This window comes from Trichechus manatus, unplaced genomic scaffold (genome assembly GCF_000243295.1).
Source record: "Trichechus manatus latirostris isolate Lorelei unplaced genomic scaffold, TriManLat1.0 scaffold00031, whole genome shotgun sequence".
In the NCBI taxonomy this organism is placed as follows: domain Eukaryota; kingdom Metazoa; phylum Chordata; class Mammalia; order Sirenia; family Trichechidae; genus Trichechus; species Trichechus manatus.
In genome coordinates, this window is record NW_004443967.1 from 2,970,934 (window position 1) to 2,987,214 (window position 16,281).

General features: G+C 44.2%; 1 protein-coding gene across 1 annotated transcript in view; it reads right to left on the reverse strand.

The window, feature by feature from the left end:
* Window positions 1-16,281, reverse strand: part of LOC101346990 (guanylate cyclase 2G-like) — a 39,264-nt gene that overhangs the window by 2,706 nt on the left and 20,277 nt on the right. The window contains 9 exon segments of the mRNA XM_004374950.1: window positions 429-527; window positions 1,939-2,113; window positions 5,714-5,838; window positions 5,841-5,905; window positions 6,997-7,137; window positions 8,161-8,355; window positions 9,096-9,240; window positions 9,243-9,254; window positions 9,487-9,655. Coding sequence (XP_004375007.1) covers window positions 429-527; window positions 1,939-2,113; window positions 5,714-5,838; window positions 5,841-5,905; window positions 6,997-7,137; window positions 8,161-8,355; window positions 9,096-9,240; window positions 9,243-9,254; window positions 9,487-9,655 — 1,126 coding nt within the window.

Below are 16,281 nucleotides of genomic sequence, written 5' to 3' on the forward strand. Positions count from 1 at the left end.
TTCCCATTATTTACGTATTGTTTGTGGCTGCTTTTGCGATACACTGGCAGAGTTGAATAGTTGTGACAGAGACCGTATGGCCCGTAATGCCTAAATTGTTTACTATCTGGCCCATTACAGAAAATATTTGCCAATTTTTGCTCAACATTAAAATGATTTTATTCCATGTGAGCCTGACTGTTTAGAACGGGAAGTCTTGGAAGGAGGAAACTGCATGTGTTTACATGGCTCCGTGAAGAGCACAGTGCTAAACCCTGTCTACCAAGCTTGAGATTAGTGTTGTCTTGTGTGGATAATGCACTTATCCTCCAGAGGGAAAAAGATAGACAAAATGCAAATTCATCTTCTAAAAATAACCCTCTGGTTAAAAATAGGGGAGTGGAAGGACGATGATAATGTGTTTGCAAAGTGCTGTAAGCGGTACCCACGCAAACTGCTGCTTTCCATTCTGGATGCCATGTTCACAGTGTCCCCAAACAGACAGTATCTGGACATGGTGATTCCCACCACACCAGCCACCACGGGACCTATGAAGTGAAGAACCAAAGGGCATAATCAGCGGGCATTTCCCAAGGGCTGGATGGTCCATGCCCATCAAGTCAAATAACGCAATTCAAGGAATATTTGTCAAGCGCCCTCTTGGGGCAATGCTTGGCAATAAGTCTTAGGGTAGAAAGATTTGGTGGAAATCCAAGTAATCAATTAATGATAATATGTCATTCATACACTAGAAATGTAAACAAAGCCAACAGTGGCACAAACATGAGAATAATTAATTCTGATCTGGGATCAGGTTTTATTCTAGTTGAGCCTTGGAGGAAATGGGTAGGAGCAAGAGAACCTACAGAATTTTGGGGGCCCATTGCAAAATCAAAATGTAAGACCTCTTCAAAAATTATTAAGAATTTCAAGACATAAAAGCCTGTGAGCAGCCATCTAAGATACTCCACTGGTCTCACCCCTTCGGGAGCAAGGGAGAATGAAGAAAACAAGAAACAAGGGAAAGATTAGTCCAAAGGACTAATGGACCACAACCACCACGGCTTCCACCAGACTGAGTCCAGTACAACTAGATGGTGCCTGGCTACCACCACTGACTGCTCTGACAGGGATCGCGATAGAGGGTCCTGGACAGAGCTGGAGAAAAATGTAGAACAAAATTCTAACTCACCAAAAAAGACCAGACTTACTGGCCTGACAGAGACTGGAGAAACCCCAAGACGATGGCCCCCGGACACCCTTTTAGCTCAGTGATGAAGTCACTCCCAAGGTTCACCCTTCAGCCAAAGATTAGACAGCCCCATAAAACTAAACAAAACTACTGGGGCACAACAGTCCAGGGACAAAGACTAGAAGGGAGGAGGGGACAGGAAAGTTGGTAATAGGGAACCCAAGGTTGAGAAGAGACAGTGTTGACATGTTGTGGGGTTGGTAACCATTGTCATAAAACAGTATGTGTACTGTTCTGTAAACCTTCATCTAAAGTACAAGTTTAAAAATAAATAAATAAATATGTAAAAAAAAAAAAAAGAATTTCAAGACAGTGATAGCAGAGCATTAAACCAAGTGCAGGACACTTCTGCACAGGTCATGTGCCCATGAAGCTTGCCCTGGGTAGGAATATGACAAAAGCAGAACAGATCAAAGGGTATTCGAGGCAAAGGCATGGAGGAAAAGCAGCCCAATACAACTGTCCCAGATTTTGGTCTCCTCCTCGTTTTCGTTTGACATCTTGTAGTCTTTGTGTGTCCTGGTTGTTACCAAGCAATCTGACTAACTGGAAATACATTTGCAAAGGCAATTCAACCCTTTGTTTCCACTGAAGATGTTGCCATTCAATTTCAGGGTTCTTAAAAGCCTCAGAGCTAGGACTCAAACTAAGAACTACCTGCTGCCACACCTGGATCATAAGACCAGCCTGCCCTCAGTGCTATCTACCTGTGTGGAAACCAATCCAGAGTTTGAGCTTCTCCTCAGGCGTGTGCTCAATCTGGAAGTGGATGGTGGCACTGAGGAAGTGCAGGGACATTGTGGCGATCTCGTCTGCATGCCGGATCCCGTTGCGGATGGGAAGCCCTCTAGCCACCATGTATGCATCTCCAATGGTTTCAACCTGAAAATAAAGAAATAGGGTGACCGCATGTTCTCTGGGGGTTGGAGGGTAGGGACCAACGTCCCTGTTACTGACCCCTGCTATCCATACTTTGAAGAGTCACACTCCATCACCTCCAGCCCACCCAAGTCCCAGTTTTTCCTCAAGTTTCTGCTCTTGTCCTAGTTTTCCACAAAGCTTCCCTTCTCTGACCCTCCTCCCACAGGTGCTGCTTCTTCCTCTGAAATCTGAGAGTGGTGGTGACCATATATCCCCAACCCAAGCTCAGGACAGTGAGACAGGCAGTAGGGTGGATAGGTAAACTGGAAGGACCAGGTAGATAAAGAGGAATCCAACCTGAAAAGTCCTCACCCCACGTAAGGGCTCTTATGCACATTTATGCTCATGCATGTGTATAAATAAGTAGCCCTGGTGGCACAGTGGCTAAAGAGCTTGGCTGTTAACCGAAAGATCTGTGGTTCAAACCCATCAGTAGCTCCACAGAAGAAAGATGTGGCAATCTGCTCCTGTGAAGATTACAGCCTTGGAAACCCTATGGGGTGGTTTTACTCTGTCCTACAGGGTCGCTATGAGTTAGAATCAACTCAACGGCAATGGGATTTTGGGTTTTATGTGTATAAATGTATCTGCCTGGTCTGTCCTCTTCTCCCCTAATCCTCCTACAATCAACTTTCTAATCCTTCAGTCACAATAGAGAAATCAATGACTAATCGAACCTTAAAGTTATGACCTGTCCAAGTACATTTGCATTTAGTAGAATTGAAAGATGATGTGGTAACAGTGGAATGTTAGGCACTAACCAGGCGGTAAAAACACCTCCCTCTCCTGGTGACCCTGAAATTAAACAAAGTCAACTAGTACCCAAGTCCACCTTGATTCTAGGTTGCCTCTCTCCTCCATGAGAACATCCTTTAGGAATATAAACTAAGATTAGCTCATGCAAAACATAGTTGAGAAGATAATAAACGAGTTGCCGTCAAATCGACTCCAACTCATGGCAACCCACATATGTCAGCATGGAACTGTGCTCCATAGGGTTTTCAATGGCTGATTTTTTGGAAGTAGATCAACAGGTCTTTCTTCTGAGGTGCTCTGGGTGGACTCGAGCCTCCAATCTTTCAGTCAGCAGCTAGGTGCATTACCATTTGCACTACCCAGGGACTCTGAGAAGATAATACTAAGAGGAAAATGCCTTCCTAAACAGGGCAGATTCAGGGTTTGCTTGGTTTATACAATCTGTTCCTTGAGATTATCCCATACCATCATTTCTTTCCCCCTTAAACAGAGGGGAACATTTATGGGAAACATTGGGGGATAACCACTGAGGATGTGTCACCGAGGGACATGACCACACTGTCCCGTAAGTCTCCCTGGCCTACGGGGCACTGGCAGAGGCAGAGTCCTGGGATCACGCGTGTGGGCAGGCACACTTGTGGCTGCCCACCAGGCATGCCTGAGTATGCGCGCACATTATTGGCCCTGGAGTTATGATCTGACCCCATCTGAAAAGCCAGACAACACACAAAACAGCCGTCAATACCACCACCTGCTTCTTCTGTTGGTTCCAAACCAAAAACCAAACGTGTTGTCATCGAGGCAATTCTGGCTCAGAGCGACCCTATAGGGCAGAGTAGAACTGCCCCATAGGGTTTCCAAGGAGTGGTTGGTGGATTTGAACTGCTGACCTTTTGATTAGCAGCCAAGCTCTTAACCACTGTTCTGTTGGTTAGTAGAGCATTTTTCTTTAATGAAGCCAAATTATTACTGTTTTTTTGATATTTCTCCCCCCAAAAAAGCTTCTTTCTCACCTTGTTGCCGTTGTTATGTGCTGGTGCGTCGGTTCCAACTATAGCGATCCCATGTACAACAGAAGGAAACGCTGCCTGGTCCTGTGTCATCCTCACACATTGCTATGTTTCAGCCCATTGTTGCAGCCACTGTGTCAATCCATCTCGTCGACAGTCTTCCTCTTATTGGCTGATACTCTACTTTACCAAGCATGATGTCCTTCTCCAGAGACTGATCCCTCCTGATAACACGTCCAAAGTATGTGAGACGCAGTCTCGCCATCCTTGCTTCTAAGGAGCATTCTGGTTTTACTTCTTCCAAGACAGATTTGTTCCTTCTTTTGGCAGTCCAGGGTATATTCAATATTCTTCGCCATCACCACAATTCAAAGGCTTCAATTATTCTTCAGTCTTCCTTCTTCATTGTCCAGCTTTCACATGCGTATGAGGCAACTGAAAACACCACAGCTTGGGTCAGGTGCACCTTGGTTCTCAAAGTGACATCTTTGCTTTTTAACACTTTAAAGAGGTATTTTGCAGCAGATTTGCCCAATGCTTGATTTCTTGACTGCTGCTTCCATGGGTATTGATTGTGGATCCAAGTAAACTGAAATCCTTGACAACTTCAATCTTTTCTCTGTTTATCACCTTACTTACTGGTCCAAGTGTGAGGATTTTTGTTTTCTTTATGTTGAAGTGTAATCCGTACTGAAGGCTGTATTCTTTGATCTTCATCAGTAAGTGCTTCAAGTCCTCTTCACTTTCAGCATCTGCATATCGCAGGTTGTTAATGAGTCTTCCTCCAATTCTGATGCCCATTTCTTCTTCATATAGTCCAGCTTCTCGGATTATTTGCTCAGCATACAGATTGAGTAAATACGGTGAAAGGATACAACCCTGACGCACACCTTTCCTGACTTTAAACCATGCAGTATCCCCTAGTTCTGTTCAAACGACTGCCTCCTTTAATCTGTGTACAGGTTCCTCATGAGCACAATTAAGCGTTCTGGAATTCCCATTCTTCGCAATGTTATCCGTAATTTGTTCTGAACCACACAGTTGAATGCCTCTGCAGAGTCAATGAAACAAGGTAAACATCCCTTCTGGTATTCTCTGCTTTCAGCTAGGATCCATCTGACATCAGCGATGATATCCCTCTTCCCATATCGTCTTCTGAATCCAGCTTGAACTTCTGGCATAGCTTCCAGCATCACAGCATCACGCAAGCTCCCACAGTACAACAAACTGACAGACACATGGGGGTTTTTCACTGTAGATGGCCATATTCATACGTTCTCAGAGCAACACTGGGCAGGTGATTATATGTTGTCTTGCCTTTAGCCACAGGTCTCAGAGTCTAAAACTGCAGGTCGATCCCCACCTTGAATTGCTAAGCATCACGATAACAAAAATGAGACCCATATAAGACCCAAATATAGCCTTTAAAAAAGTGAAAACACGAGCCTTTCTAAAGCTAAGGAATATTTATTCAGAGAGGAGGGGAGGAATTAGCCAGTAGAAGGTCAACACCTTTTAAAAATGTGTTTACTGTTAGATAAAATAGTAGAAGGAAACCGAAGGAACCAATTGGTGATCTTGACAAGCACGTGAATCTCTGATTAACGAGGCCCTTTTCCAAGAAAATAGACAAGAATAAAGTATTGAGTTTCTGCCATGAATTGAGATGGACTGCCAGCCTGGAACAGAGCCTTCCTCATGCCTGATGCCTAGGTCAAGCTCCTCCTCACTCAAGTCCCAAGATGGCCAGCAAGGAGCACGTGCTACCTCACAACCCAGGAACCAGGCAGCTCACCTTGTACACGTCATACGTTTTAATGATACTGTCGAATAAGCTGTACAGGTCACTGAGGACCTTTACAACTTGCAAAGGGGAGCTGAGAGAACACAATTTTGTGTATCCAACAATGTCGAAGAAAAGATTGTCACGGAGTCAAAGTGTTCTGGTTCCACAGACCTCCCAGCTATGAGCTGTTCTCCAATGAAGCTGAAACCGGAGGAAATGGTCCTTTTTTAAAACAGCGTCTTAGGCATGTTGTTTCCCACCAAAAAAAAAAAAAGAAAATCCCATTACCGTCAAGTTGATTCCAACTCATGGCAACCCCATGTGTTACAGAATAGAACTACTCCATAGGGTTTTCTTGACTGTAATCTTTACAGAAGCAGATCACCAGGCCTTTTTTCTGTGGTGCCGCTGGGTGGGTTCTAACTGCCAACCATTTGCACCACCCAGGGACCTTTTGTCTCTCACAAGCCCCCACAAAGTTGCTCTCACAGATCTGTTTGCTTCAATGGATTAGGTTTTGGGGTAACAAAATTCATCCATCTAGAGGGATTCTGTGGACATCCATTTCTCCAACTTTGTTTTCTCTAAGAAGATATTTGAATTGGTTGGTATAAAATGGGGAGATGGGGAGTTACATAAATGCATTTACTAAAAAGATTTTCTCCCGAGGACATCTCATTTTCCTCTGCTGGTTATAGAATTTGATTGTAAAGACTCAGCCTGCAGATGTGGAAACAAATGTAATCATTCACCAATCCAGCAACCAGTTTTTGCTTCAGTCGACCAGTAGTACGTTAACACATTCAAGTCCTCCTCATTTCTTTTGTCAAGACATGGAAGAAGGGGAGTGTGAACAGAAAGTGCTTCTGCCAAGTGTTAAGCACGTGCACAAGTGAAAAACAGACACAAAATGAAACAAGTTTTGAGTCCGCGGTCATAATTTCATGCTGTATTGTGCAAAGCTTTTGGAGGGACAATCAAACACTAGGGCAGTAATGATTAATCGGACTCATGAAACTAGAGCGCCATCTAGTGGTGATTCTTATATTGCTACGTACACCATTTTCAATGTAAAATACGTTGTCTATGCCTATGGATTCAGGGGCTTTTGCCTTTCTCTCCCTTTTCAGAGTTTATGAAATTACACACAAAATGACTGCCCTCTTTAAGAAGAGCCTCATACCATCTTATGAGACGAAAAAAGGAAATATTCTCTCCTTGTAGGGCATCTTAGGTGGTGATGCTGTTGCTCCCTGGGTTCCTTTGTCAAGACCCACAGAGCTTTGGACTACCTGGGCAACATTGTGGCCAGAAGCTTTTCCACCTTCCTCTTCTCTGCCATAAGCTGATTGGTCCTCTCTTCCACCACCTCCTCCAGGTGATTGACATACACTTCCAGCTTGCTCACCATACTGTCTAGTATGCTCACGTGGCTTTTTCCTAAGAACTTTAGGGCCACAGTGGAGTAGAACTGCTAACTACACATCCCAAGAAAGCATTTCTCACCCTTAAGGTTTCCTGCTTCAGAGTCACCAATGTACAGCACTGAAATGACAATGGCAACAAGGCCACATGGCGGGACACAGTCTGCCATTTACCAGCTCTGCGATCTTGGGCAGCACCTTTCATTCCGCTAAGCCTCAGTTTGCTCATCTGGCAAATGGGGATACTAATACATACCTGGCAGTGTTGTTTGGAGAATTCAGGAAGATGATGTGTATAAAGTACCTAGCTAGTACCCACCCAGCAGTCACTTAACAAATGGTGGCCATCACTGGCCCTGCCAGCACATCTCAATATGCTCCATACCACCGTCATAGCCCAACTGAAAATTGGCAGAATTCAGGACAAGTTGTTCTTATCTTTTCCGGGTATCCAATGTAAGAGGTACTTTTAGATCCTATAAGTTGTTAGAAGGGTGTTCGGAGAAATAATTTAAACTAGTCTTTCAGAAAAGGAGACGGAAGCCATTATCATGATGTGAAGCAAGCTACTATGGAGAAAAAAATGTTGACAGGCTTGAATAATTTTAAGCCAATAATCTACTCTGAGGTTGGTGAATAATTTTTATCGCCTAGTTCAATTTCAATTGATTACTTATGACTCTTGGCACGCTGGTTGAAAAGGATTCTGAGGCCATGTCAAAACTCTCTGGGATACACTGCCTTGATTGATTAGGGATGTCTGACATGAACAAAGGAAAGAAGTAGAAACGTTAATGCCTGATGCATTTTGTAAATATTTATGAAATGAAGGGAGAATTTATTATTCCACTTTAACCAGCATGTAGCACAGTGCTTTGCATATGGCAGGCCGTGAGTGAGTGTACGATGAATGGATGAATGAACGCACTGAGCCATTGGCATTGGCACCAATCACAGCACATCACAGTTTTAATATTCTAATGATCCAATGATGAGGAGAAAATACCAATACCTGTTGCACATCTAACTCACCCTTTAGGACTAGCTTCTCGTAAAATTTTCCTGATGGAAGAGAAAGTGGGCCTCTTCGCTGGAGATTCATCCCAGCATGCCCTCACCATGCCCATGATGTTTTCATTGCCCTTCTCTTCTGACAGGGAAGGCCTCAATGGAACTCCTGCCGTAGGGTTTTTGATTCGGTTGATGATTTCCGAAGTTCATTTTGGGCTTAGTTTGTTAAGTGTTTGAACTTCTAGAATTTGTAAATTAAATTTTTAAGTAAATCAAAGCAGACTAGAATTTCTGAGAAATCTGGGTATTTTAAGAGAAATATTCAAAATCCTCCTAAAAAATGAAGAATCCTAATGTAAAGCAAAAAAACCAACCTGTCGCTGTCAAGTCGATTTCGACTCACAGCGACCCTATACGACAGGGTAGAACTGCCCCATAGGGTTTCCAAGGAGCTGCTGGGGGATTTGAACTGCCTACCTTTTGGTTAGCAGCCGAGCTCTTAACCACTGTGCCACCAGGGCTCCAAAGCAAATAAGTACTTACCTAATTAATCTGTTTTGGGATCAAGTTTTTTTTTTTTAATAGATCAACTTTTGTTGGAGTAAGGCACACTGCTATAGGACTTTAGGGGTGTATAAACATTTGGTGCTGAAAATTCCCAAAGGGTGCTTTATGCAGTTTTGCATTCCATATGTTACATAAAAGTTCTTTTAATAAACAATAAACGTTACCACTATGTTCCGTCTCCTTGTCCAGCTTTGTAAACCTACTTTCTTGATTTTGTTTGTAGCCAAAATGAAACTTGTTTCCAAATTTGAAAAGAATAAGAATTTTTTAAATAAAAAATAAGAATGGAATAAATTTAAATTAATAAGCACATAATAAAATAGTTAATAAAAATGGACTTTCAAAAGCCAGCTCAGAAGACCGAAGCCTCCAGGGAGACTGTCCCAGACTTACCGTAAGGTCTTGCGTCAAGGTCATCGAAGAACCTACCGTCCTGGTGGTGGATCAGCTGCCTCATCAGTAGGGCAAAGCTGTAAACGTCCCCCTTTGGGGTGCCCGTGCAGGGCGCCCCCGGGAGCCGCAGCAGCTCCGGGCCGTCCAGTAAAGCTCTGCAAAGCAAGGAGACGTCGTGTGGAGTGAGAACAGCACTGCAGAACGGGAAAAGCCGCCCCTTCTTTCTCAGGAAGCAGGAGAAACAACAGCATCTGCCCCTGAGAAATCAGCTTGATGATGCCTGACCTAAAGGGCAAAGAAGGTCCGTGTGTGTGAACAAAGAAAATAATCGGGAAGGCTGTGCACTGACATGTTCCCGGGGGCTAACTCACAACCTTCCATGGTTACCTGAATAGTCCGTCCTTCTGTCATCGTACTTCCTATCTGTCCCTCTGTACTTGAGCGTCCACAGCCCAAATCCTGACAGCTTCACCTGCGTGCGCCCGTCCACCAGGCAGGTGGAAGACTTTAGGTTGCCATGGGATCTCAGCGGGCTCCTGGAGAGAAACAGCATGCCCTGGAAGAGTGAAAGCGAGCCAGTGGAGCCGAGCAGGTGCTCTGGACCCCGCTGGTGGAAACAAGGGCGGAGAGACGGATGGAGAGAAACACAGACAGACCTGGGGCACGGGACGTGCCCATCTCTATGTTCCCTTGTTTACGAGCCACTGGCAAGTCCTTCCTCCATCTTAACTCGATGGAGAAGATCAGTCCTGGGCAGGACATCAAAAAAGGAGAAAGCTATTTCTGGCCATTCAGTGTGAAGCTAAGAAGGTATGGCCCCTTAACAATTAGTACAACCTATTGTTCTACTCCCAAGTTCAAATCCTAGCTCAATCACTTAGTAGAAGGCAAGTTACTTTACTCCAGTAAGCCTCATTTTTCCTATCAAAATGGAGGTGACAACAATACCTACCTCATAAGGTGGTTGTGGAGATTAAATGTGACAATTCACATGAATTGTGAATTCACCATGTCTGGGACATAGTAAATACCCAATATAAATTATAATGAAAAAATTATATAAATATGATAAATAATATCAATATTTAGAAACAATGTTATGTAATTAAGAATATTATTTTATTACCTATATATTGTTAATTATATACTACTGCATTCATTTAAGGGTCCTGTTTGAGCACTTCATAGGGAAAGGCAATAAAATAGGGAATATTGAAAAATTCTTATGTCATCTATTGCGTTCTTGAAGGGTTAGATACTATTATTATCATATAAGAATAAAGCACTATTATATATAATGGGACAGGAAGAACACTAGAGTCAGAAGACACATGTTTAAGTGTGGACTTTGCCACTAAGTCCCTTCAAGCAAGTCACTTCACCTGACTGGGACTCCATTTTCCCCCCTGTGAGATGAGACTGCCCAGATCCCTGCTACTCAAAGAATGGCCTGTGAACCAGCAGCATCCACATCCCCTGGGAGCTTGGCAAAAATGCGCTATCTCAGGCCCTGCCCCAGAACTACTGAACCGGACTTTGCGTTTTAACAAGACCCCAGGGGATTCATGTGCCCCTTGCAGTTTGAGAAGCCCTGACCTAGATCAATTGTTCCCATCCTTGGCCACATATTAGAGTCACCTGGAGGGCTTAAAAAACATACCAATGCTCGGGCCCCAAATATTACAAGATCAGTAAAGAACCTATATAAGCTACAGGTTACATATGGTACAGGAATCCCTGGGTGATGCAAACCATCAGCATGCTCATCTGCTAACCAAAAGGTTGGAGGTTTGAAGCAACCCAGAGGTGCCACAGAAGAAAGGCCTGGTGATCTATGTCCCAAAAGTCAGTGATTAAAAGTCCTATGGAGCACAGTTCTACTGTGACACACATGGGGTCACCATGAGTCGGAGTCAACTTGACAGCAAATGAGTTTTTAATATTTTCGTTCTCTGTTTCCTAGTTTCAGGCATCTATTGTTGTTGTTAGGTGCCATTGAGTGGGTTCCAACTCATAGCGAGGCCATGTACAACAGAATGAAGCACTGCCTGGTCAGGCACCTAGGGTTTTTAATTGCTCCCAGGGAGTGGGTGGCAGAGCTGAGATTTAAAACCAAGTTGGACTGCCTTCAAAGCCCAGTCTCTTCTAAACCACTCAATTTTACTGTTCCCTGTGCCCTGGGTGATTGTAGGAGAGGGTTGGGGAGGAGGGTAGGTCAAAGCTATACTCCCCCACACCATTATACAAGAACAGCCAGGTTCGTAGGAATCACAGACCTGGCTGAGAAGGGGGCATGAAGTCACCCGTGGGTGTGGCTCTGAGGAGGGATGTGAGGAGGGCATCCTGAATTGACCACTGCATACAAGGACAGAGTCCTTGGCCTCTTGGACACCAGATCAGGGACTCGCCTGTTCCTCCAGTGGTCCTGAGGCTGAGTCACTGTCCCGCCCTAGGGAGAGCTTTTCAGGCAATAGTGCATTTGAAATATGGGCTGATACAGACACAAAAAGAAATGTCCAGGACAGTGGATATACACGCCTCTCTGACGCCCCTCCCCACCCCCCACCACCTCCTCTCCAAAATAAATAAATAAAAACCAGGAGACCATATTCCTTTATCAGTGTGGCTTGTGTGTTTGTGAAAGAGTAAGGTTGAATCACATGTGGGAAACACAGGCCACTCAACTGGACCCAACAGAAGTGCCCGGACAAAGTGGGGCAGGCCACTCTCAGGCGGGAGTGGAGGGCCTGGCGGAAGCTGCCTCTGGAATGTCCCCAGCCAGGCTCCAGCAGGCTAAGGACAGGGCCTGAAGTCTGGTGAGAGCCGTGTCCAATCAGGAAGTCCTCTATGACCTCATGGAGACCTCCCATCCAAACACAGGGCAGCTGCAGTCCCCAGTTAAAGCCTTCCTCTGAATCTGGGGCCAGGACAGCCAGACACACACCAGATCACTCTGCTTCCGTCCCTGCCTGGGCAGTGCCAGACCCACCAGGCATGAGAGATTTCACATTCTGGCCACCACTGGTAGAGGTTCATTCCGTCATGTGCAGACAACATGCTCAGGGGCATGTAGAAGCTTCCCATGTGTGGGCCTTTCCAAGCAATGGCACGCATCTCTGTATTTTCTGTCTTGACAATGTGTGATTTTTCAGTATATTGTCAGAGAACAAATAGAACTATAAGAAATTCACAATTTATGTGCCAGATTTCACGCACTTTCGGCAGTTTGATCATCAGTCTGCTAATGGTGTTTCCTCTTTCTCTACTGGGAAGTTGAGGGAGGCTCACAGGGCCCCTACCTCCAATTCCCACATCTGTACCCCTGGTAAAGGTCCCTGGATGCCACAAACAGTTTGCTCTCAACTACTAACCTAAAGGTTGGTGGTTCAAACCCACTCAGCCACTCCATGGCAGAAACACCTGGTGACTGCTTCTGAAAAGATTACATACAAGAAAACCCTGGGTAGCGGTTCTACTCTGTAACATATGAGGTCTCTATGAGTCAGAATCCACTCCACGGCAATGGGTTTGGGGTCTTTTTTTCTTTTTTCTTTTGGTGCTCTCTAGTACTTAGCAGGGGGTACTTAGCATGGTAGAAAGAGAGCAACATTTGACACATACTGGCTGCAAATCCAGTCTGCCTCTTACCAGCCGAGCAGTTGACTTCACCTCAGTAAGCCTCATTTTTTTCCTCTTTAAAATGGAGTTAATATTTTTAATACTGGAGTTAGTAATGAATAATGGAGTTTACTGGTAATATTATTAATAGCACCATACAATAGAAACATCATGTAAGCCACATGTGTCATTTTTAATCTAGTACATTAAAACAGTGAAACAGGAGAAATTAATTTTAATATTAAAATATTATCATTTCAACATGTAATCAATATAAATAACCATTAATGAGGGCATTTCACATTCTTCTTTTTAATAAGCCTTCAAAATCCGGTGTCAATGTTATACTTACAGCATGTCTCAATTTGGACTAGCCACATGTCGAGTGCTCAATAGCCACATGTGGCTAGTGGGTACCATACTGGACAGTGCAGACCTATGTCATAGGAAAGGGGGGAGAATTAAATAAGATAATGTATGTTTTTTAGCGCTAGTAAAGAGTTATCTGGAGCCCTCATGACGCAGTGGTTAAGAGTTTGGCTGCCAACCAAGAGGTTGGCAGTTCGAATCCACCGGCCACTCCTTAGAAACCACATAGGGCAGTTCTGCTCTGTCCGGTAGGGATGCTATGAGTCAGAATCCACTCAACGTCAACGGGTTGGGTTTGGTAAGAGTTATCTGTGGTAATAGTAATACTACTCCTACTCCTGTTACTAACAATTAACATTTATTAGACACCTGCTATGTGGTAGGTACAGTGCTAAGCATTTTCCATACCTTAATCCTCACAGCCCTATGAGGTGGGTACTGATGTTATCTTTCTTTTATACACAGGGAAACTGAGGCTTTGGATGGTTAAGATCACCTGGCCAGTAAGTGGCCAAGCAAGAGTTTAAACCCCCAAGCCAACTTCTATGCCCTTCATTTTCTTAACTCATTAGGGCTTCTTTTCCTTAGAAATAAAGACCCAGGGCAGTGAAACTATTCTGTATGATACAATAATGGTGGAAACATGACATTATGCATTTGTTAAAACCCATAGAGCCATAGAACACAAAGAAACTCGTTGCCGTTGAGTCAAGTCTGCCTCACAGTGAACCTATAGGACAGAGTAGAGCTGCCCCATAGGGTTTCCAAAGAGCAGCTGGTGGATTCGAACTGCCAACCTTTTGGTTAGCAGCCGAGTTCTTAACCACTGTGTCACCAGTGCTGCACAACACACAGAGTGAACCCTCCTGTAAACTATGCACTTTAGTTATTAATAATGTATCAATATTGACTCATCGGTTGTAATAAATGTACCCCACTACAACAAGATATTAACAACAGGAGAAACTATGCAGGGGGAGGAGGGGACATACAGGAACTCTCTCTGCTTTCTGCACAATTTTTCTGTTAACCTAAAACTGATCCAGAAAATAAAGTGTAGTTTAAAACTTAAAAAAGGAAGAAAGAAAAAGAAATGAAGGTTCATCCTCTCACTAAAGAAGAGGTTGGAATTCTCAGCTTCGAAGCCCCTTTCCAGGCTGGCCCCATTGGCATGAGCTCCTTGAGAACAGGACAGGGGGCCTTATTCCTCTGTGCCCTCCATATCCAGAATCAGGCCTGACCCAAATTAGGGGCTCAATCAATACACGATTGTTGGCTTGAGATGCCTGGGGTGTCTCAGAACCTCTCGGGTCCCTGGTATAGAGGAGGTGCGGCTCAAATAAACATGGGGAGAGGAATTGTTTTATGATGAGGATGTGATGGCCAGAAGCGTAACCTGACCCACAGAGTGTGGGCCAGTGTGCGCATGTTCATGTCAAAGTTACATGGAAAAACTCTAAGAGGCTGCAGTGACAAATGAGCATCCTTTGCCTTATTTATTCTACCATTTTCTGTTACTCTCAGTCCCCTTTTAAAGAGTGTTGGCAAAGAAATTGGACTTGAAGGACCTAAAGTTCTTCTGCCCTTGACCTAGCCCATTCTGTCACCAGTGACTTCCTTGCATGACCCTGTAATGTGCACACTCCACTTCCGGAGGCAGCAATCCTACCAAAGCAAGGTGTCAAGCTGTTCTCTGTTCTTGGGGCATGGAGTCAGGATAGACTCAGTGACCTGGGGTAGGTGATGGCTGCCTGGGAGATTTCCCCCTTCAGAGTGCCACTCTCACCCATCCCAGCATTCTCCAGAGAAACCATAGGGTTAAAACCAAATACCCACCCTGAAAAGGTTAAATCTACTGATCATTTACACCTTGATGTGAATTTACTTATCATGTCCAACATGAATGATACCAACTGTTTTGATCAGGGCAAACCCAAAACCAAAAACCAGCTAGCTGCTGCTAAGTCGATTCCAACTCATGGTGACCCCATGTGAGTCAGACTAGAACTGTACTCCATATGGTTTTCAGTGGCTGATTTTTCAGAAGTAGATCACCAGGCCTTTCTTACAAGGCACCTCTGGGTAGATTCAAACCTCCTGCCTTTCGGTTAGCAGCCGAGCACGTTAAAGGTTTGCATCACCCAGGGACTGATTTGACTTGGATCATTGGAGTCTAGACTACTTCCCTGGCCTGGCAGGCAAGAGACAGGATTGAAGAGAAGGACAGGGGAGCCCACAGTGGGAAAGGGTGCCTGTCAGATCCTCCCACTGACAACCATTCCACTGCCACTTAAGTCATTTCATATGTACTTTTCTTGACTGCTGTTTTATTTTTTTCTTTACCTGGATTTTAAGCCATTCACAGCCAGAAACAAGCCTTTGTTTTCCTACAGAAGTGCCCAGATTAGAATAAACCCTAAACAGATGTTCAATGAAGGTTCACTGAAATAATGACGGTGGAGGCCCAGGGTCACCCATGGAGACCCAATCACAGGGAAGTTTCTGTTTGTCTACCTTGCTTGGTAGCAATATGCTGGCTTCCTGCTAAGGCCTAGGAAATCAAAGTATCACAAGGCCATTAAGATTTAGCTCATTAGAAACAAACAGCATTTATTACCTTGAGGAAGAAAAGCCGTTCGATGTCAACCAGGTCAACCATATTCATTATACACACATGGAGGTTGAGGTACAGAGGGCATCACCCAGGGACACCAGTGTAACATATTGGTTAAGGGTGTAGGACTCAAAAACGCCTAGGTTCAAATCCTGGCTCCACTGTTTATTAGCTATGAGCTGTGAGTAGCTATGAGACCTTGGGCAAGTTATATAAATTCTCTGTACCTTGTTTCCCACTCTGTGAAATGGGGAGAATAATAGACCTACCTTACATTTTCTTGTGAGAATTGAATAAATTAATACATGGAAAGTGCTAGACAGTGCCTGGCCCAAAGTCACACTAAATATATTTTAGCTATTATTATTATTATCCTCTACTTTGCAGCCACCACAGCACCCTGCCTGCTTCTGCCTGTTTATATACCTTTTCACATCTGCATTCATAGCCCACCTCTCAGGTTAGCAGTATTGTGATTACTGTGGCACAGATCTCCATTTTCTGGAGTATTAGGGATCCACCTTCCCATCGCACTTCGTGGTCTAGTAATTATATCCTCTTTGGGATAAAAAGTCCTACCC